Consider the following 23,729-nt stretch of genomic DNA (forward strand, 5'->3'; position numbering starts at 1 on the left):
AAACAGAATTACAGTTTGAATTGAATTGTTTGGAATACAATAGTAAGAGCACACTGTCGGGTTGTGTTGAGTCTACAATAAAGCAGCCTTTAGACGCTGCCAGGTAAGCATGGCTGCACGGTGTTGACTCCTGCACTCTGACTTAAGTTCACAAGCCTTTAACTCCAATTGTCAGCTATCTGCTTCTGTTCTGCATGGTGTGTGTGTGTGTGTGTGTGTGTGTGTGTGTGTGTGTGTGTGTGTGTGTGTGTGTGTGTGTGTGTGTGTGTGTGTGTGTGTGTGTGCGTGCGTGCGTGCAGCCCAGGCGGCAGAGCGGGCTGCCTGGTGCGAAGACCACCGTACGCCCAGACCTGGTGCTCCGGGGTGACAGGCGTGTCACTGTGATAACCCTGCAGGGCGCAGAGTGCCTGCACCCACTCCGACACAATCCGTGATTGCAGTTTAAGAGGTACGAGGTCACATGGGTTTAAGGCCACAACGTGCACAGGGACCTCAGAGCGAGTTCTAAAACAAATGAATACCTGTGTGTGCTCTTAGCTGTTAAAAGAATAAAAGAGCATTGTAAGGTGATTGTTGTTGGCAGGAGTAATCATACAGACTATATAGGATTCTTCTTTTCTCAACATTTGCTTTGATACACCACAACCGTGCATAACAAATGACAATATCTGACGCATCTGAGAGCATCCAAAATGACATTTGCCATTAACTTTAAAATGAATTAATAATTCAAAGGCTCAAAGAATCCTCAAAGGACAATAACAAAGGCGGGACGTTTGTTAGCTGCAAGTGACATATGTTTAATCTTGCGTTTTAAACTAAATGTAATCTCGAACCGAAGCAACATATAATCAAAGACGCTCTTTGAACATTTCATCTCTGAGTCAAACAAAATGAGACTGCCAGGCTTGACAGCAAAGACAGCCTCACATAGAAGGGAATAACATTAAAAGACAATTCTGCAATTATCAGATGTAGCCCCTGATTTATTTATCATTACAGGCAGCTGTGGAGAAACAGGCCGCTGCTAGGAACACAGGCAGCTGCCAAGAGAAGCCTTTTTTTCTTGCAAATAATCTTGGTCTTCAGGCTGTTTGCTGTGTCGGCTTAACACTGATTATGATCTTCATCCAACATGAGAACACTGTAACTCTGACTACTTTTAAATCCAGGCTGAAGACTTTTCTTTTTGTCGCTGCTTTTAATGGAACTATTCATATCTTAGACTGCACTGTAACTTTTATCCATGTTTTTTTTTTTTTTTAATGTTTATTTTATTAGCTTTTCTTTTTAATGACTGATTTAAAATGCTATTTTCTTAATGTCTTTCATTTTTTGTAGAGCACTTTGAATTGCCTTGTGTTGAAAAGTGCTATGTAAATAAACTTGCCTTGCCTTGTATAAGTAAACATCAAAATTAGATATTATAATACATTTAGCATGAACACAATTAGCTCAGTTCTGCAGCCACAACAAACGCCTTTTCTATGAGGATCCCCAGCATCCTTCATCTAGATTTACAAGCAGCTCACTTTCTGTCTTTTCGGCTGATAATCTCACTCCTCCTCTCCATAGGTGCTGTTGTACAGTGCTTGGCAGGCCTGACAGCTGAGTGTTGAGAAGTGGTCTCCTAGGGGCCCACAGACAGGGTGTGTGTTGGGCTCTGGATGGGGAAGCAGCCCCACTCAGGACAGGATGCGGTACCCAGCCTCTCTGCCCATCAGAGGAGAATAGGCCCTTCTATCTGCTTGGCAGCTTTGGCACTGAGAAATTGCCCATAATCACCCAGATAGCAGACTTTTGTCATCCTAACTGCAAGTGGGGAACAGAAGGAAGGTGGATTCATGTTGGGTAAACTACCATCGGATAATGGTTGTTCGAACAATATCCGGCTCTGGAGCGAGAATCTATCAAAACATATTGATCCTGGAACAAGAGAATTGGGTATGGCGTGCGGAGCGCCTTTGTTTCTGAAAAGTGTTAGCTTCACAGTGACTGTACTGACAGCATTAATATATTAGATGGTGACTGTTGAGGGCTCCTGCTGCGGCTCAGACTGTAACTGCCTGCTGCAGATGCTTTCCTTTAGTGTTTATTTCTTATCTATTACACAAACTGCGACTCTCCCCAGCGAGGGTGTCTGTAATCAGAAAAGTGCTTTTAATTAAGCTCATTCTTCATCTCCGCTCGCAGCAGATTGACTCTTTCACTGGGGATTCCTCACCCTGTAAACCTGCCCGACGAAACTGAATGACTCTCCTCCTCTCATGTTTCCTCTTTTGTTTATCCGATGAGGATTGACTGTCAGTAAGTTACACTGAGTGCAGGGAGAATGGCCTTCTTAAAGACGGTAAAGGAAACCTGACGCTCTGAGTGTGTGTTGAGCGCTGACATTGAGCAACACTAATGAGATAAATGTTCATTAAACACCGCAGAGCCACCAGGCCAATAAATCCAATCAGATAGGACAATGCCTGATTGAGCTATTAACAGGGCTGCAGGCTCGGCTCTTTGCTGCCCTGCTTGTTATGACAAGGCCTGTATTGTCGCTCATTAGTGCCACCACTCAATTACATTTGATGTGAGACGACAAAATACTTTACTATTTCACATTCTGACTGAAAATGACCCTCAGTCTATCAGTGTGTCTGTGAGGGTCTTTCAGAGTGTTACACTCACCAATGAAATAGGATTTCATAATTGAAACTATCAAATCACTCACATCACGGCTGCCATTAGGGATGGGACGATAACGTTACAATGTGACCATATTTCTATGTATTCATCCTTATTTGTTCAGGGGGCTTTATGATAACCTTATTTGGGTTTGTTTAATTGTTTGTTTGGCACAAAACATGTGGTTGAAATGTTCACTGATGTCAGGATTGTACCTTCATGTTTGTTTCCCATTCCCTCTTGAGCGCTCTAGGCGAGTAGCAGGTGGTTAAACCTGATGAGGCTGGCAGCTCTCTGCTTCAGTCCGTTACATTGTTCACAGTATTTTTAGAAGGTCATCGGTCAGGTAGAATAGGATGTCATTTAAGGTAATAAAAACATGTTATTTTGATGTACTTAAGACTTAAAGTCCAGATTCCAGGCACTTTAAACAGACATATAACAAAAGCAAATCTGGAGATAATAAAATAGGCTATTATTGCATCTGAGTAGCTTCTCCAACATGTGTTATATCTGTAATAATATGTCAGGATTTGTGTAAAAACACCTGAAACTGCTACTTGAAAATCCTGGTTTCAACAGCGCACATTTTTAAAAGTATTTTTAGATTTGTTTGTCCTACATATTATTATGTAGGGTTATTTGGAAAAGGAATATCTCCAGAACTCTGTAAGCTTAACAAGCAAGAGGCAAACCGTAACATTTATAGTAGAGGTGACACAACTCATATAAACTTGAGTTATTAAGGGAGATTTGGCTTTACTAAATGTGTGGTGCTGTGTTTGGCCCTCACTCACCTGTTGGCCCATGGAGAACGCTGGGTGGGAATGGCCCAGATGACTCTGCTCAGAAGGGCTGCTGCTGGTGTCAGACTGGACCGAACCGTCACAAGCTCCTGGGAGAGCAACAGGCAGAGAGATCCGTGCAGAAAGAGAAACAAAGAAACAAAGAATGCACCTTAGATCAACACAGACAATATAAGTAGATAAACACACAACACAGACCACGCTGTGATATTACAACGCGGAGGAGGGCAGTTGGGAAAGGAGGGGAATTTGTACTTAAGTGCTTTATCAATAACCGCTACAGCGCTGAATAAATTACCAGCCAGCGGAGAGGCTCATTGATGGGGGATGATGCATACTGGCGGGTCCCCGATGGCCTAGATTACCGCTGAGAGATAGAGCTCCACCACAAACGCTGGGGCCATATTATTCAGCCATTTACATCACAGAGTATCACTCATCTAAACCCACTCCCCCCCCCCCCCCCCCCTCCACTGTGAGCCTGCAGCTACGAGACACAATTAGACCTGTTTGCTATGAGGGCAGAGTGGAGTGGAGCAGACAGGGACATGATAATAAGCTTGCTGATGGCTGCGGGGAAAACAAAGGACCCCGCCGATTGGATATCGTGCCGATCACCATCTCACAGACTCTCTTAGCACTGAGTGTGGATCCTGGTAAAAGTTCAGAGAGGCTCTTTGACCCTCACCCTTTGACCTCAATGATATCGAGATGGCATGATGCCTCAGTGTTGACACAAAAGCTCTCCGAGTAAATCTTGCAGAAAAAACTGTCAGAAAAATGTAAATGTCTCTCGGAATGCCTTTCACCAAACTGACTGTTCAGAAGAGAAATACCACCTGACTGAAAATTACTTAATTTAACTTTCTGGGAGTATTCATTTAAAGGACAGAAACTAATCGCTGGAAGAATTTAATGTGATACACACTTAGATCGTACTAAAGCAAGAGTGTGCCAAACTTATAATAGACATGGACATATATCCAATCAAAATGGCAAAGACATAGTGGATGGTTTTCTGACAAGGTCTTCTAATTTCAGTGTTGAAAAGATGTTGGTTCAGAGAAGGAATGTATTTTGTTATAAGATGGTGAAGTTGCTGAAGAAAACAAATGTGATACATTTGCTATTACAAACAAGGACCCATGTTTCTTTTCTTAGAGGATGTCAATACAGTGGAATTACTTCTTCAGTCCTAATTGATTTCTGAGCATGAATAGGCCGTGAAGGGCATTTCTTTGTGTGATGAAAACATAAGATTTTTGTTTTGAAGTGCTTAAACAACATTTAAAAAATGTATTCTTTCTTAATCAGCTCTTTACTTAAATGTATTATTTGCTGGTTTATATAAATGGAAAATAATTCTGGTGATTATTAAGAAATGAAAACATAGTTATGATTATTATATTAAATCTCAGCTTGTATCGCTCTTAATCCTATACACTGTAACTTTGAATTGATGGTCGCCTATTTAGTCATATCTCAAGTTACAGAGAAATAAGGAGTATTTGGAAGCTTTCAGGAGCTCTAGAAACTCAATTATTTCATTAATATGTAAAAAAAGGACTTTAGCTAAATAGACAGGAAGTGTTAAACAAGTGTAGGGACATAGAGGAAATACACATGAGGTGGATAAAGCTTTTAATCCATTCTTTGAAAATAAAAATAAATGTCTCCTTTTCATCATAGATAAGAACAAAAAAACGGCTTTATTAACTATACAGATACATAAACCCCTACTGGTAAAACATTTACAGGGGCATAATACAATTGGCTTATTTTATTATTAAACACTAATATGATCATTTTTCAAAAAGGTTATTCACAAATAATGATCTTTTAAAATATATGACACAAAACCCCTCACAAGTCAATAATACATATTTTAAGTTTCTTTCATGCAACAACTCTACAATAAAGTGGATTTTGTAAATGAAGTCCTGCTATCTATGTGGAAATGTGTTTGAAGGCCACAAACCTCATTGATTCACACAATTTTGGTAATGAATAAAAAAATGTAATCACATTTCCACTGATCTCCATCGATTTCCCAAATGGAATATTTCCTGCTTTTCGAAAAATAAGGCAGTGAAAAGTTGTGTCTTAACGAATGAAACGTTGTTCTCTTGTTAAACGTTGCATGCAGTGGTTTCCTAGTCCTTTTCGAAAAGCTTCATGCAAAGCAGGCTATAGAAAAGCCTTGCCAGAAAGATCTCATTGCCTGTCAAGTATATTCAAGCATTACATTTTAACCTCCCGTCCGCCAACTTAAATCATTTCATCTTTACATAAAATCCAAATAATTGGTGAGTGGCAGAACCTAACAAACCTCCAGCATTTGATGGCTGATGTGAGAGCCCAGGGGGGAGCCTGCTTTTCGAGCTGGTTTCTACCTCTGGCTGCTGGCCCTGCTTCACGATGAAGGTCCACATCCTCTCGCTTATCAACCTCGCAACGCGGGGATATTTTGACAAGCCAGTCTCTTTTAACCAATTATTTCACCCATTATGGATCCCGTTGTGCGCAAGCCCCACCCCGTGCACTCAGTATCTGGCATTAAGATCAATCTGAACATACAGCAAAGACTTTGTGGCTGGATTAGAGTTGATATAAAGTGACAGATAAAGAACAATTTCATCATAATCTGCTGTATAAATTCACATTTGTTTTTATAGGGTAAATATTGGAAGGCAATATTCGTTTTTTCCCGGATTTGATCAGGTAAAGTCTGAGCAGTTAGTTCTCACCGTGGATGTGATCAATTAAGTTATGCCTTTCAGTCTTTCTATGTCGTTTAACAGCCACTTTTAAACCACCTCAAAGGATATTTGCCACACTTTGATAACATGAAATAAATGCAGCAGTGCTACAGGAAAACTTTTGCCCCAGTAAATTCCCTATTTATCATCATAGCAAAGCTAATTAACTAAAGAGACTTTATAACATTACCAATGACTCTAAACTGTATTGCTCATGACTGTAGTTAAGACGTTTGTTGTGAATAATGTTTTCTATTGGATAGAAAGTGTGGGAGACTTACTCAATAACGATTCCTTGATGCCTTCATTTCACAATAACTTAGAAAGCTTCATCCCCTTGCAAATATCTGTAACGTTAACACGTTTATCGCGGGCGAAACAATCGATAAAAAATAACTACACATGCACATCTACCCCCAAAGGATTTGTGTAATTTCTTTAACTAAATTAAATAGCTGACAGGAGAAAAGCCCAGGGAGTCGGTCTTTAATTCTTTTTTATTACTTGAATTGTGTACATGTTTTGCTTTTCTTTTCTTAAAGAAATGTACTTATGCAATGTAAATGATCATTACATGGATTTCCAGATGGATATTAATATAATATACAGGGGGAAATGTCTTGATCAAACTTTAACTAAAAAGAAAGTCCTATACAGAGGTTATACAATGAGTAAAATGGAATGAATATATGCGTTGATGTGAGGAGAGATGAAAGAAGAGGCCAATTGGATTAAGGAACAGGCGATGCACATTCAACACAGCTTTACATTCATCTGGGACATTCAGGCTTCATCTTTCTTAGCAGTTTAAATGGCGTTGTAACAGTTTAAATGTAGATACGCACGTTTTTCAAGGCCTACTGTATACTGAAAGTGAGAAGATGACTTGAATTACTTGAATCAGGTCTAATCAATTCAAAAAGCATACTGATGTATTATATTCAATGAAAAAAACATTTTTACACAAGTGAAACTATTATATTTAATACAAAACACAGAGTGCCATTTGATGTGACTTATGTCATGGGAATATTGCCAATATCCGCCACCACTATATAAATTCTCTTTCATTGATCACTAAAGTGGCCACTGGAGAGCGACTTTCAATGCCACACAAGGCTGAAGGTCTCTCTGTGCGGTGTGTGTGCGTGCTGGGGGGGGGGGGGGCAAAGAGCCATATTTATTTGACTTGGTTCAGCCGGTCTTAATGCAGGGTGCCCCAAGGACTACACCACAAAACAATTAGCCTGGATTTCATAAAGCAATCAGCATGCCACCTTGTCTAATGCAATCGCTTCATACATTGACAGTCTGAAAAAATGTGTTATTGAAAGCTTTGTGTTCATGTTAGCTTTTGCCTCAAAGCATTCATGAATCAATTTTTGCCCATAAAAGAAGCTTTAACACAAAGCTATTTTAGTGGAAATGCATTATGTAAGTTGTCATATGTACGAGAGAGGCCTGGTAACGATTCAGGCTATTCAGAATGAACAGCCAACCCCCATTTTTATAATGGTCCTTTTGAAAATGCCTGGCTGAGTGCATGTGTTTGCTATTAAGATGGTGTCAATCATTTTCAACTGAAATCTAATCCACGGAAAACAATTTCACATGTGAACACATTTAAAAAGTACGAAGATTATAAGATGATTACATTCTTAATTATTATAATAAATTGAACTATTGAAGTAGAGAATTATAGCACAAAAACAGCAGTATCATTTTTATCATCAAATGTGTGTCGCGCTGTTGATTCAGAGCGTCAGGGGGACAGCGATCTGTGAGCTAATCAAGCGTAAAGAATGGGCCGACATACAAAGAAAAAAATGCATCATACATACAGTAAGCTTTAATTCCATCAATACACAACCAATTGTCCCAGATTGTTTGACCATTGATTTTGTGAATACCACTTTGAAAGTTGATGTTGCATTGCAGAGAGAGCTGAGATAGAAAGAAATGTAGAGCGACAGCTCATTATACTTCTCTATCTAAAGCCCAAAGAGTAATGTTACAAACAACCAATGGCGCTGCAAAGAAGACTATAAAATGTTTGCTTTATAGTGATTTACTTAACTCCTTGAAGAATGTAAGAGAGCCAAACTCACCAGTGATTTAGCTCAGTGTTTCATTACTCCCACCAAAGCCCTCAACAATAATACAGGACATAATCTGCTGCCAATAACTCCAGGTGCTCTTAGTCAGATGGCTCCCTCTGGACCAGCAGGGTAGTAATACTCTGTTTAGAGGCCGGGGTGGAGACGCTGCTCTAGGTCAATAGTGTTTCTGGGGACAGAAAACCACCAGAGACGGACCTTTGAGCGGCTGCCTGTAACACTATCAGCTACATTATGGCTACTGCTGCTAGGAGAGCTGTCATTTCCTTAATTAAGAGCCGGCTCAGGGCGAGAGGGAGAAGAGGCCACGGCACTCTCTGCGGGCCTCTAACATTAAAGCCTGCTTCTCCATCCTGCGAGAAGGGAGACCTTACAGGGGAGGAAAAAAAATCTATCTCATTCATTATTCTGGCACAAAGTGGAATAATGGAGTTAAGGAATTACATAGGAGGTGGTGCCGTGGAGTGCGCCGAACAGAAAGGATTTTACACCTCAGCGGTTCTAGGGCTATTTCTGAGGTGATTGTTAAGCGACAAGCAGTGTCACTCAGAGGTCAGAAGAAGAAGGACAGTCAGAGAGGACGCGATGGTTTTATAGATGTCTCGACAACAAAGCAAAAATAGTGCACTTCAGTTTGTGAAAGTAAGCGGCCACTTTCTGATGAATGGATGAAGGATCTGCATGCGGAGGATGCTTAAAGCAGTAAGGACCCTGTGCTCCGACACTTATGCTCTCTTTGGGGGCCACAGGTCTTCACCAAAAGGCTCTTTGACGTGAGAGTGCTCCAGCTCTTACCTGCCTCTCCCCTGATGCTGGAGTGGAGATGGAAGCAGCACAAGCATGAGAGGGACCAGAGGGAGGTAAATTGGTGAGAAGAGGCAATGCCCATTTCAAAGGTCAAGAAGGAGAGATGGTGTGATGGAGAGAGGAGGACGGATAAGGGAAAGGGAAAGAGGAGGGGGGGCTTTGTGTTGCATCTTCACGGGGGGACTTGGGACACTTTGCACATGAGCACATCTGTTATAGAGCGTCCTCCTCATTCCCAAAGCAATGTCAACCTGATTAGCTCAGGGTTGAAAGAGGCAAATAACAATCCAAATTATTTCTCATCCTTTTACAGGCGTCAGTGAAGGCAGGACACTCAGAGGAAGACTAGCTTTAGAGAGCTGTAAGCCTTTTAGGAGAAGCCTGCTTCACTGGTGCTCCTCCTTCCAAATTACTTCAATGATATTTGCTGTAAATAGGATCCTGCTGCCGGCAGCCTGCAACCCTGTGCTGAATAAAGGCTCTCCTCTCTCAAGTGTCTCATATTTGATCTGTGGAGAAAGCCAAGGCTTTTATGCCTACAGTCAAAATGATTCTCAATGAGTTAGTTGATAAAAAAAATGAAATAATCAGAACCTATTAAGTTTATTTCCTAGCAAAAAACCCAAATCCATAACAAATCATTAAGTGATTATTTCCTCTTTTGGTTTTATTTTAGGTTGGCCAAGGAAACAATCGGCATCTTTAACTATAATTAAATCGATTATATATAAATATATATTATACATTAATTTATAACAATAATTCCCAAAACATCATCATTTGAGGTTATTTATTAAGACAAAAAGTCTAACAATCACCTTTTCAAGCTTAATTGAGGATATGTAGGTTTTCTTCTGTTTTACATTGTTGTAATTTGTAAATCAAAAATATATTTGTTTTCCCTTTTATTGAGAATTGTGAAAATAGTTGAGATGCAATATTTTCAAAGAGTTAGGAAAATAATTGTTTAATAGTAAACAGAATTGAAATATAATCAATAGTCGCAGCTGAAGTACAACACAGTATTTTCAACTGTAATCACTTTAAACAGCATCTTTCTGGCTTTGTGTCCATCCTGCGTTGCGTCTGGTCAGCTGCCGGACATTTAAAAGTAGCCAGTGGGGTGTGAGGATGGTCCACTGCGGTGTGTGTGTGTTTGTGTGTGTGCGTTGGGGGCTAGACACCCACATGTCATGCCTGACACATCAGCCTGGGCCCCCCAGGCTATCCGGCACTAATGCTGCCTATGTCCCACTTTCTACCCCTTGCCCCTCAAAGCCTCCACCTCTCCCCCCTCCTCACCCGGTCCTTCTGTCATAGAGGTATAATAACAATAGATCACAGCCGCGCTGCAGCACAGTCTCAGTCACTAAAGGAAACCATCAGGTGATACACAACTATATCTTACTTTCACTGCAAGCTAATCAGACTTGATGTAGAAATGAGTTTATCTGGGAAAGCTCCTGCATTAGTTGTTAGTGTATTATTCCCCTGTTGCAGGGATATTTACTGTACAGAGATCAGTGGGTAAAGGTGGAAACAAGCAAATAATCATGTAGCTAAAAGACACCCAGCCCACCCCATCACACACAACCCCTCCCAACACATTATGCTGGTGGAGCAGACAAATAGTAGAAGGAGGGACGTCTGGAAACAGTATTGCTTTGAAGCCCATAACTCTATTCTGGAGGAAAGAATCATCACAGTGTTATTCCACATCCTCAGATATAAAGGGAAAAAAACATAATAACTTCTCGATAGCCTGGATTTCCACTGCCCTATACTAGCGACCCCCCCTCTCCTCTACCCACCCACACCCCTGCCTCATCCACCATACACCCATTTCTCCTGCCTCAATCTTTGGTTTCAAAGGAAGCGAATCAGCCAGAAGGACAGAAGGTTATGCATTAGTACTGGTCATTGCTCAAAGAGCGAGCGTTATAAATAATAAAGGCTTGTGAAGGACACAAGGGCTGTGGGATGCATCTCTGGTTCACGCCACACAAGTCAAAGACAAGATTGTAATTTCTATTCCGAAAATGTGACCCTTGTAGCTTCAATTACATCTCAACAACACCAACCGTGTCCGTGCCAGGGGAGATGTGACGCCTCTTTGTTAGCTCTACATGAAAGGCTTATTGATATTGGTTATGGAGCGCATGCTGAACAAAAAAAACGTGTTTTTATCTGAAAATGAATTCCCAACTTAAAGACAGTGTATAGCTAAAATAAATGCATATTGAAATTCGATTTATTTTCGCCACAGCTATGTACCTACAGAACTTGTGATGTGCTTTTGTTTGGAATACTTTCTAGTCAAGGCAACAATAATCTTCTTAACTTTGAATACACCAACCACGGGGAGAATTATATGGGCAGTTATATGGAAGTTCTTTGTTTTGCTCAAAGTCATTTCTGCCTAAGCAAGCATCCGTGAAACCTGATGACCTTTACTGCTGTTCACATTGAAAACAAGAAGTGTGCCTTGTGCTCATCCTTGCTGTCCTCCGTGCCACGCAGCGATTGTGTTGCTGTAGCCATGGGCACTGCGGGCACATTAGCAGATGTATTACACCTACTTTACAGACATGCATTAAGCTTGTTTTCATAATGAGATCCACCTCCTGGGGAGAGACGTGTTCCTCCTCGGTCTCCTTTATCCTCTCTTATTTACTCTGCGCGGCCCATTCAGCGCTGGGTTTGCGCCACTTTATTACTTAACCTCACCACACAACATTACGAGGCTCTTTGCATCAGCAAGCAGCCTATCCCACCATGCATCCTGCCCACTAAGCTGATTACACACACATAATAAGAAAGTGTGCCTCCAGCAGTGTGTGTGTGTGTGTGTGTGTGTGTGTGTGTGTGTGTGTGTGTGTGTGTGTGTGTGTGTGTGTGTGTGTGTGTGTGTGTGTGTGTGTGTTTCTTAGTGTGTGTGTGAGAATTTAGCACGTAAGACAGTAGTTTTATCCCATATCTACACTAATAATAATAATAATAATAATAATACAAAGAAGTATGCATTTATTATTTAAATATGCAAAATGAATATACACAAATGGTGTGTTTTATAATAAGAAGGAATTATACAAGATGGTGTCAAATCTAATCAAAGTCATATTGTGACTTTTGAAGTCAAGTTCCCATTTGGAAGCAAAGAAAGAAAAAATATGAAACTTAAATGATGTATTTTCTATTTGTTTGAAGCTGACTAACCACTGTCGCCTTTTTCTTTTCTTTTTTTCAGCTATCTCCAAAAAGAAAACAGTTTTATTGCAAAAAACAGACCTCTTGTAAACTGTAAACTGAATTTGGTTTCTTTCAAGCCAAATACAATATCAGAAAGGTGAACATTGGAGCAGAACTATGCAAACATTTAAAAAATGTTTTAAAATGTGTTTAACGCACTATTAAAAGGAAAGGAAGAAGGTCTGCAACTGTTCTAATCGTGCGTCTCGAAGAACTCTCCATAAAAAGTCCTGTGTGGGTGATCAGTCAATGAATAGTCCAGATAAAATGAATATCACTTTATTGTAAGTGAAGCCTAATAGACCTGGAAATACATAAAAGCTAGGAGCAGCATTTCAGAAGCTGTGGCATTTGGTTTGGACTTTTTGTTCTGAATGACCTCCAATAGCAGGAATCAATGAAAGATTCATTTTTGCTCTTTTGGGGAGGGGGATCTCTCGGTGACCTTTGTGAAAATGTTCCACCATTTTGGCAGAATCCGAATAAGTGCAGACCATTTCATGGAGACAGTAAGTGTATGAAATGAGCGCTCCTGTCGTTCCAGCCTGGCTCCCTTTGACAGCATGATGATAGAAGCGTCACATCCTTGGGAGAGTAAATGCAAACTGACAAGAGATGAGCCTTTGGTTGCTGAATATAATACGGAATTGTGCTCTGAGTGTCTTATTATCTTGTCTGTTGATGTCTGAAAGGGGGAGATTTGCTTGAGAAGAGAAGACAGAAACTGTACGCATCCAACACCATCCCGTCCTTTGAAAAAAAAAGGCTTGCCCTACTAACCACAGCTTTCCCACCTAATGTCCACTTCTACTTGGAATAAATACACGGCGGCAGGATGTTTGTGGTGCCTCGTAGCCCCTGTTAGCTGAAGTGGAAGACTATTTGCACAGGCAAGCTTTTAGGAGAACGACCCTTTCACCACTGCAGTAAGCATGTGGTGGGTGTAGAAGGTGGACAATTTACTGTAGACAAACATGACCGCTACTGTCATTGTCTCCGACTGCCTCCTTCTTCTCAGCTCTTATACATAGTATTAGGGGACTAAAACTAAAGTCGTCCATCAACTCTGCAGGGAGGAGAAGTTGTGGTGGGCACTCTAGGTAGCAAAACAAATACCATATATAGCATGGCACATGTTATTGCAGCACAAAGTACACATGCAGCGATATCAGAGTTCAAAGCTGATTAAACATGTTCAATGTCAAAGCAATTGTTCACGACGGTGGCAGGAAATGTTACTTTGGAGCCTTCTAAATCAGAATGTAATTTGGAAATGAAATGCAAAAATGGGTTTAGTTTTGCCGGATAATATCTTATACAACTTAAGAAAAACACAAGTAGATTATTTTAGTTGTTATTACTGTAGTTGTACTATTTTCTCTTTTGTGTTTATTACTTATTAAAATGATCGATAGAACACTTGATCCCTATTAATACATTACTAATAGATAGCTGCAGCCCTAGTGAGTACATTAAGGTACAACTTGCATTTTTTTATTACACTTTTTGTAACAAAAAACCCCAGCGACAAAAGTGTTTGCATATTTATTTAGGGAGTATAAAACCAATTAGCAGTATCAGCAGGCTACAGGCTACAGGCTAAACATACAACTATGTCAATCATACACTGTGTATTAATGTGTGTGTGCATGTTATTAAACTATAGTATAGGTAGTAAAGATGGGTTCAGTTTTACTGCATTCAAAATCATCGTTGTTATGTCTTCAGTGTTTGATACAGTAATACTTGAATTCTAGAGGAGCAAATTCGGTCTCATTTGCATTTCCTTGAAAACATGACTTGTTTCATTGAAACTGTTAAGTGTGTGTGCTGTTGCTGTGTGCCTGGGTGAGAGTATGTCTTTGTGAAAATGTCTGTCATTAAATTGGAGCACTGTATCAGAGAGGTTACGCTAAATAAAAGCAGTAAAGACGAACAAGGTTTTTTGGATACTCTAAAACTGAGGTTACCCAATATTCTTGCAAGTAAAGGGGAAAGAAACGTAATGCTTCTTCGCAGTTTTGAACCACATAAAGAAAACCAGTGAATAATGAAAGGCCTTTAGTTTAAAGGCTCAGTTCACGGTTGTTTTTTTATATATGTGGCATTCATGTTGCAAAATTGAAAACTTATAATATATATATATAATCTCCTAATGACCATGAGAGTTGACTGCTTGTGTTTACGTGAACATCTTCAAAATGTCAATAATCAGGATACTTTGACCTTTATGGCCACATGTGTTACACTTTATTGGTTTTAGAGAGGTTTTACAGACTTCAATCAGTAGGTAATGTAATTCAGTTAAAGTTTCCAAAAGGTTCACACAATCTTCAAATAAATATTAAAAAAGATTACTAACCAGATTCCAAAATGAGTAAAAAATACATGTGTGACTATCTATATCAGCAAACCCTTCCCTTCTGTATGATAGCATTTAAGGAAATGTATTGAAAACTGCTGAGTCTCTTTCCTCCCACCCCCACCCTCTCTCATTCTTCCCTCTTATATCCCCCAGCAAAAGACACGACTGTGCTACGTCTCCACATCCGCCCGGCCTTTCTCTCTGTCTGACAGGTCATGTGGGCAACGCTTCCCAAATCAAACCTGCCGATGGCACCGCCCGGGGCTCAGCCACCGGCCAGAGAGAAACCATCTCCCTCGAAAAACTCTCACAGGAGAGGATGCAACCAGCCATCACACAGGCCATCACAGAAGCACGAAATAAGGACAACATCCTATTATAGATCAAATGTAATACCCACTGTTTCCCTAAATTACTTCTTATTGACAAAGGCGGATTTAATAAAACCGAAAAAGCTGCACATTTAAATTAATATTAAAGCATTTAACAACATTTAAGTGTGTGTGTATTTGGAAAAAGAGAAGCAGAAAGTAACAACAGAGCAGCAGGAGAGGATTCGGATAGAGACTGATCAGAAATGAAGAAAGAAGGAGAGAGAGACTTGATGCTTATTAAAGCAAATTGCAAGACTTCCGAGACAAATCCTGCAGTACATTGCCCTTGTTTAGAAGACTCTCGCCTCGGGTTATTCTTGAAAAAAGGATTTAAAAGACAGCTGAACTCTCCCTGATTTGCTATATTTTTCTTTCCCTTGCCTAAATCCTTATTTTATTGCGATCACCGAAGTTCAGCAAAGCTATAGTAACTATACTCTGCCACTTCCCAGGACACACACACACACACACACACACACACACACACACACACACACACACACACACACACACACACACACACACACACACACACACACACACACACACACACACACACACACACACACACACACACACACACACACACACACACACACACACACACACACACACACAGCCGTATTCTATTAACAACTCCCATTGAAATGGAGAACAGCTGAAAGTATGCACTGTTTGCTGCAGTATAAATTAATAACACGAGTATATGCCAGAGTTGCACACTCTTACACACTAAGACATGCACAACACAAATAGACACACAGTTAAACTTTCATAAAATGAAAAACAGACAAGCTGAAGTGACAAGATAGTTTGTATAAATGTACAAAACAAAAACTAGCATCTAAAGCAATGAGAGAGGGATTTGTGTCACCATGCATCCTAATGAAAAACAAATAATTAAAATATTTACATTTAATTTGCAAAAATGTAGAATGGTCTCTTCAAATCCTCTTTTCAAGAAATGAAAAAGAGAGTTTTGGAATGAATTTGTTAAGTGGAGATACAATTGTAAAATGTATCCATCAGGGACAAATTGTTTTAATCTGCTGCCTGTTACTGCACTGCAAATTATTCCTATTTCTTTTCAGTTTTAAATGATTTCTTATTATTTATAATGGTAATGATTATTATTATTATCTCTCTGACTTTCTCCTCTCAGTAAAACTATAGAGTTACATTATCATATATTTACAAATGTTAGCAAATGTATAAATTAAAATAATTTATACATTTAGTAAAATGGTAATTTATACAATGATGCTTTTTGCTAAATAATGAGGTTCAGGGATTTCATTTGTCCAGACCACGTAATAATTAATTTAAACAAAACCAAAAAAAAAGTGTCATCTTAATGAGCTAAATACAAAAATAATGAGCCTTGATGGTTTTTTTATTTGGCTAATTTTGAAGATCATTTGAAACTGAACATTTAAAAAGACCAACAATGAGATAATAAACTGAAAAGTCCTTGCAATTTAAAAAAGTATACAATTATACTACATCTGATGATAGAAACATAAATTATAGGTTTTAATTTCACTCAGCAGCACTAAGTTATTCTGTATCAGCATAAGTTGTTATTAATTCAAACATTACAACAAACATAATATTTTCTCCATTGGAATTAACAAAAAAGGAAACGATATTACCGCACACAATCAGGGTTGTGAGGGGGGAGGGGCGGGGGGGTGAACGCACATTTTACTGACAGGTCCAATCTGACTTTTAATTGTCAGTTTAAACTTTTAAATACTTTTAATATAAAGAAGGGCCATGCAGAGATCCTGCCACAAAATATGCAACAGTAATAAAGCATGCAGTGTATCCTATATTAAAGACAGAGAGTGCAATACAAATGTACTGCATCTTCCGCATTACTGTCACTACACTTCTAACTGTCCCCTACAAGAAGGAATAGCCCTATCGGAGAATCTGAAGGCTGAAAGTACATGAAACATCTTAATACACAAAATACAATTTCCCAAAACAGATATCCAATCTTTGAGGGAGCCGAACATCGACTTGGTCCTTGCACTGAAAGTTAGTTTGCTGCGTGACACTGCTGACACCTGTCCCAGCCCTGGAAGCTCTCTGCTCTCAGCACCAGACCTCAGACAGACACTTATGAAATAGAGGAAACAGACGTGAGCTGACTTACCGTACAGCTTGTTTGGAGTGCCCTCTCTGTCCGTGGCCTCGGAGGGCAGGAGCAGGGGCTCGTCGTTCAGATCGCTGTCTGGGGTGGCCGCTTTGTCGTCCGCCCGGAGTTCTGCTGCGCTCATGTCGCTGCGCAGGGAGAGCAGCGGCTTGCTCAGCTGCCCTGTAATCATCGGGACCTGGAGGGAGCTGGGAGCCCAGGTGGGAAACAGGGAGGAGGGAAAAAAAGAGAAAACACCCCTGGTTAGATGTGCTTTGGCGTCTCACCCTCAACGGCTCCTTCTCTATGTCTCACTCTCTCTCTACCCAGCTTCTCCTTTCTATCGCTCACTCATCACTCTCCCTCTCTCTCTCTCTCTCGCTCCCTCCCTCTCCAGCTCTCTCTTTTATCTGAGGCTGGTGCTACCCCGCTGATACTGCCGGCTGCTGCCTGGTGAAGAACGGTTACGGATCGTGTGGCGTTACCATTATACCCTGCAGTCCTAAAACTGTCCTACATCCATCTCCAAGGGCTCATTACTACCTGACATGTGCCTCATCTTCAGCACATACTAAGCTGACAGCAGTCTGCAAAGAGATCCACAGGCTGTGCACTGAGAAACACATGAAATAAATAGAATTCTAGAAAACATGAGTGAAAATACACACCAGTGATTATATCAATTTGACTACATTTGGGGACTCACAATGAGATCAAAGGTGACATGTTGCAGCAGAGTGTGAGGCAACATGAACTTAAGGCCTGATTTTAACAAGAGATGATATTCCCAAAAATGTCCTCCCAATTATTTTCATTCTTTTGTCAGCACATGGAGACGGTCTAAATGTCATGATAAGAGCATAATCTGATTGAACATATTGGAATAGAATAAACTCAGCAAAGAGAACAAATAGGAACTTTTGAAATAAAAATAAAAATAACCTGTGAGAAGAGCATTTTAAGAATGCCATTAAAAGGTTTGAATGCTTTCATCCGGACATTTTACCAAGGAATTTTTTATGATTTCTGAAAATATCCAAAGTTGCTTAAAAGCTGTTGCTCTTACCTAAACAAAGCTCCAGGCAAAAAGAGTAAAAAAAGAGTTTCAGAAAGTCCAAATGTTGACGTCAGGGGACCAGCAGCTAAAACATGCCTCCACAGCGCAGAGAGCAGCACATGTTTCTACTGAACCAGGATCAGCCTCCAACCTGCGTGCATCTGAGGTTCTTCCAAAGACAGGCACTAGAAATGTCACCTCCTCTCTCTCTCTCTCTCTCTCTCTCTCTCTCTCTCTCTCTCTCTCTCTCTCTCTCTCTCTCTCTCTCTCTCTCTCTCTCTCTCTCTCTCTCTCTCTCTCTCTCTCTCTCTCTCTCTCTCTCTCTCACACACACACAAACACACAACACACACAAACACACCCCCCCTGTCTCTTCCCCTTGTGTCCTGAGACTGGAGAGCTCCTCAGACAGTGTTCACCCCACCTCAGGCTCTGAGAGGGACACAAAACAGCAGGACTACGGCCCCTTCCTTATTTATGAATAAAGTCCAACCTAAATATATTTGAGCATGAGACCAGCACATACAGGCACAGTAAGAAAAATAGAGGTCTAATATTGCCCCTGCACTCCCAACACCCCCACTTCCCACTTCTATCAGGGTGGTCGATGAGTCCCTGCCCAGAGGGGATTTTGTAATGTGCTCATCACGGGAATCAGCCCTCCTTGATATGACACATGATAATCTATGAAAATGTTAATCAATAGAAATAGTTTAAGCTGTCGTTAAAAACGTGAGGCGGCTGGTCAATACTCATATCCCTGGTAACAATGTCACTAGTCATCAGTGCTTCATTTGTGGAGCACTTAAATGTGGGACACTGCGCATCAATGCACCTCTCCACCCGCCGAGGTAAACACATTTTCCCCTCTGTCTGAGCCTGGCCACTCTGCATGCCTTTCGACCCCCCCCCCCCCCCACCTCCTTCCTCCTCTCCTTTGAGTTGCTTGATAGGTCCACTGGAGGGCAAAATTAATACCTAATTGAATCTTGCAGTCATCAAAATAATCAATAGTTTTTTTTTATTATTTATTCTTCACAGTCTGTTGACTGTTTGAAAGCTCAGAGGGACAGGGGAGAGCACAGGCAGCTCTGAAATTCCTACCGTTTCACAATGTAATTTTCACTGGGGCATGAGAGTTTGCAAGAGCGATACAAAATGAGAGCATTGGTTTTTGTTAGGGAGGTGAGAGAAAAAAAATAAAGGAAAAATGGGAATCTTTGCCCCAGCAGCTACGATGAAATATAGAATAAACAAGCTACTGACACTTCAGAGCAGGGCAGGGTCCTTTCTGTCCATCCCTCCATCTTTTTCCCTTTCCCCTTTTCTCCTTATTTCATCATATCAGGAGTGTGGTGGTACCTCTCTAATGCTGGCATTTCTCTTCCTGACAGACTCCAAACAAGTGCTGGGAATGAGATCAGAGCTCTAATCTTCCCCTGGCCTCTGAGGCTCGAGGATAAGGGGGCAACACATCTCTCAGCATCGTACGCAGCAGTTAATTACCTCATTTCAAAACAGTTTGCTTTGCCTATTTGCAATCATGCCTCTAGAATGGGTGTGTTTCTCAATTCAAGCGCAGGTAGTAATGTAGTTATGCGTAATGGGATAACTGTAATCTTATTGTAAAAATCCGTAATAAAAGGGGACATTAGAAATTACCATAAGAAATTGCATTACTGATTCTAAGCAGTGGATGTGTAACGGATTAGCTTCATTTTTTAAAGTAACCCTCAGACCTCTGATTAAAGCAATAATGTGAGTTTTTTCAAGTGTGTGTGTGTGTGTTTGGGAGTTGGCGGGAGCAGACATGAGGGAGGTTTGTCTCATTTCTTCTCTGTTCACTCAGTCTGGCCACAGCTCAGGAACAGGTTGCAGGAACACGAAAAAGCACTCGATCCCCCCTCTGCTTCCCGCAGCAGCCGAATAATCGGTGGCTAGCAGAGACTCCCGAGCGTCATCAGATACCCATGCTAATAGCTAGTGGTCTTACCAGTGATGTCCCAGTGTGAGGGACACTGTGTGAGGGGTATCAGCCGGAGACCATCACACTCCACTCCAACACTCCAGGCTCCTCTGGTTATTCAAGAAAAAGAAAAAAAACCTCAGCTTAATATCGTTTTATCTCTCATACTGTTACATAACAGTGTTCAACATGCCCAAACAGATATTCTACTGTAAGCTGTTAATACATACTAAGTTAGCAGTGACAAAACATTTTATATATTTCTCTGTTTTGTACTAAAAGAAAATGTTGCAGTACACTGACTGAAGCACATCATTTAAACTGTTGAAGAATTTAATTAAAGTTTCATATTAAATGGACAAATAGAAGTCTGCCGGTGTTGTAGTAATAGGTTGGAGATAACAGCAAGGCCACAGAAGTAGCTGAGGACAGTACGGGTGCATACGAGTAAAGCTTTACCAGTTATCATTCATCTTCCAAAACATTTCTTTTAAAGCTTTTAAAAATGGTATTATCCGATTCTTTACTTTCTCATACAAAACCCAAAGATATTCAATTAACTGATGAGCAATAAAATCAGCAATACATCATCTTGTGCTGTTGAATGAGGTCATTTTTCACTATTTTCTGACAAAATGATTAATCGATTCATTGAAAAAGTAATAGGCAGTTTAATGAGGATGAAAATGATTGCTAGTTGCAGCACTATAAACCAGAACTCTCTCACAACAATCTTTGTTGTTTGCCAATATCCTCAGGTCAAACAGTCTAATTAGTGTACTATTTTTGCAGCTCCAGTATGCATAGATAGTGACATTCATATGTATACTTCATTTTATGTTATGTCCAGTGACACACTACCTATTCCTATCCTGCTCAGAATTAGTAGGAAGTATGGAATTGGGCCAAAGAGTTTTCTACTTCTTAATGCCCTGTTGACCCGTCCATTTTTCTGCATGCCTAGTACATGCTGGGAAAATGCTCAACACATCTGTGACTTGATAAAGCATTTAGATTTTTAAAGTGAGGCTTCAAACTAACCCAAATTTCACCCCATGATGTGAGAGACTTCCCTTTCAGACATCACATGTTCTAATTAACATCCATGTTTTCACATCACGTGTTTCTCTTGATTGTCATGTTTACTAAGCACCACACAAATTGTGCATTGGCTGCAATCCATCTATTCCAGCTTTATTTTAAACTCATTATCAATGCTCTAAGTGTCGAAATTGACTAAAAAGCAAATAAATGTCATTAGCTGATTAGTTTTGAGCTGGAAGCTTGTAATGCAATTATTATGACCCGAGTAGTGAAAGGACACGAATACTGCCACAATTATTGTGCGAATCATTACTGCAGTAAAATAAGTGAATGTGGCGTCTTTTCAGTCGCGCTGTTATTGTTGATCCAGGAATACATTTGAATTTTAAAAAATGATGGCTTAATGATCTTTGATAATGTCTTTCAAACAGTTTTGCACAAAATGTGATTTTATTAGACCATCATGTTGGATTAAAGATGACAAACATGTTGGTGTTTTAAAAATAATTCTACTCAAGTTATAGTAATAAAAAATGTTGTTCAAGAACTAAACACTGAACATTTCATTGTTTGTGTTCTCATAATAGCCACATGTCAAATATATTCCTGATTCACCCATTTTGAATCACTGTGCAGCTGGTTTACTCTGCTGTGTTAGGCAAATATCCAAACACTGACATGTCTAATGTGGTGTGTTAGATGATGATTTGTCTCCCCCTTAGGGTTATTAACCAAACTGTTCCCCTCCATTATGTTAAGTGATTCTTTACGTAGTTTCGCTGAAGCCCCTAATGCATGTAAATATATATTAATGATACCAAAATACAGCAGGTTTACATTATTTTACCTGAACTAATATACTATCTATGCATACACTTTTTGGACTAGCACGCCAGGAGTTTAGGTAGATTTGAGGTGATTTTTTCACACCCATGCATTAATATGATGAGCAGTTATTCCTCTCTACTCCACTAAAGCTAAAATGCTCGCCAGTGGATGGTCGGTGGGTCAGTGAAGGCTGAGGGCTATCAAAGCAGTGTATTAAAAGGAGCTCTTTGAAGCTTGTAAACCACGGTGCCCAGCAGGGCCCCAACAGATAGACGGCTCTGATTGGTCAGGTGTGTGTGTGTGTGTGTGTGTGTGTGTGTGTGTGTGTGTGTGTGTGTGTGTGTGTGTGTGTGTGTGTGTGTGTGTGTGTGTGTGTGTGTGTGTGTGTGTGTGTGTGTGTGTGTGTGTGTGTGTGTGTGTGTGTGTGTGTGTTTTGCTAAATCGATCCACGGCGCTGACATTCTGGAGCATCAAAGCATTCAGCACACTAATCCAACTCCTCCTATGAGGGCAAGGGTTGTTTAAAAAAAATAAAAAATCTATGAAATGCTTAAACATCAAGGGATTTCACCTGCATGCTTATGGCGAATAATGTTTATAAAGGTTTGAAAGGGAATAAAATCATATTGAAATCAAGCTCGGACAGTGTATTTATCAGCGGATAAATAATGCAGCACTAGAGAGAGCAGCAGAGAATCATAGGGCCATTCATGGGGCATGGCAGTGGCGGCAGAGGAGTGACACCGCAGAGATTCACACACTGCTGCTTCTCAAAGTCAGTTTCCCCTCACACTGTCTCTGGAGACCTGCACCACATACACACTCATGAAAGGTGTGAAAATCTGATTTCCCAAAAAGGATCGGTAATTCTCTGCGAGGGTGGAAGCCGCAATCAATAAATCATTGCTAAGTAGATTGTAAAGAAAAAAAAATGATTCCCCCTTGGTATCAGTGCATTAGGGTTCTCCTGAGGATGGATGAGGCGAGATGGGGGTGTGAGACAATCTCAATAAAGAAGAGGAAAATCATACCTTTGGCATTCATCTGGACTCTGACAAGCAGCTGTCAGCAGGCTGAAGAAGGACCAGGGCAGGCGACTCATATCTGAGGGACTCATTTGGCCATCAAGTCCAGGAATGTCTGGAAAATATACAAAACTAATAAGCTAATTGACTGTCTTTGGAACATGCATGATCACATGATTTATTCGTTGTATGTGGAAATGCACTGCGAGGATTGCTTTTTTAAATTTCGTTGTACCTGGTGCGATGACAATAAAGGAATTATATTCTATTCTATTCTATTCTACAGCCTTCTACATCTACAACTCTCATTCTGACATTATAAGCATACAAATATTAGAATGCAGAGTTTATTCCCTCGATAACAGCGACATAAGGAAAATCTGCAGTCCCATTCCAGTGTACCTATTCAAGTACTTTACTGTATAATGTGATGTATAAGTTGCATTTTATACAACTTCATGCATCTACTTGTACTCATACCAAAAAACATAATCAGTTTGTACATTAAAAAACATG

General features: G+C 40.3%; 1 protein-coding gene across 1 annotated transcript in view; it reads right to left on the bottom strand.

Annotated features, from left to right (window-relative positions):
- Positions 1-23,305, bottom strand: part of pou6f2 (POU class 6 homeobox 2) — a 67,972-nt gene extending 44,667 nt beyond the window's left edge. The window contains exons 1-3 of the mRNA XM_034109017.1: positions 23,220-23,305; positions 17,315-17,502; positions 3,474-3,571 (exon numbers count right to left, since the gene is read on the bottom strand). Of these exons, the coding sequence (XP_033964908.1) occupies positions 3,474-3,571; positions 17,315-17,502; positions 23,220-23,305 (372 nt within the window). The remainder of the gene's footprint in view (positions 1-3,473; positions 3,572-17,314; positions 17,503-23,219) is intronic.
- Between the last annotated feature and the right edge of the window lie 424 nt (positions 23,306-23,729).

This window comes from Pseudochaenichthys georgianus, chromosome 20, assembly GCF_902827115.2.
Source record: "Pseudochaenichthys georgianus chromosome 20, fPseGeo1.2, whole genome shotgun sequence".
In the NCBI taxonomy this organism is placed as follows: domain Eukaryota; kingdom Metazoa; phylum Chordata; class Actinopteri; order Perciformes; family Channichthyidae; genus Pseudochaenichthys; species Pseudochaenichthys georgianus.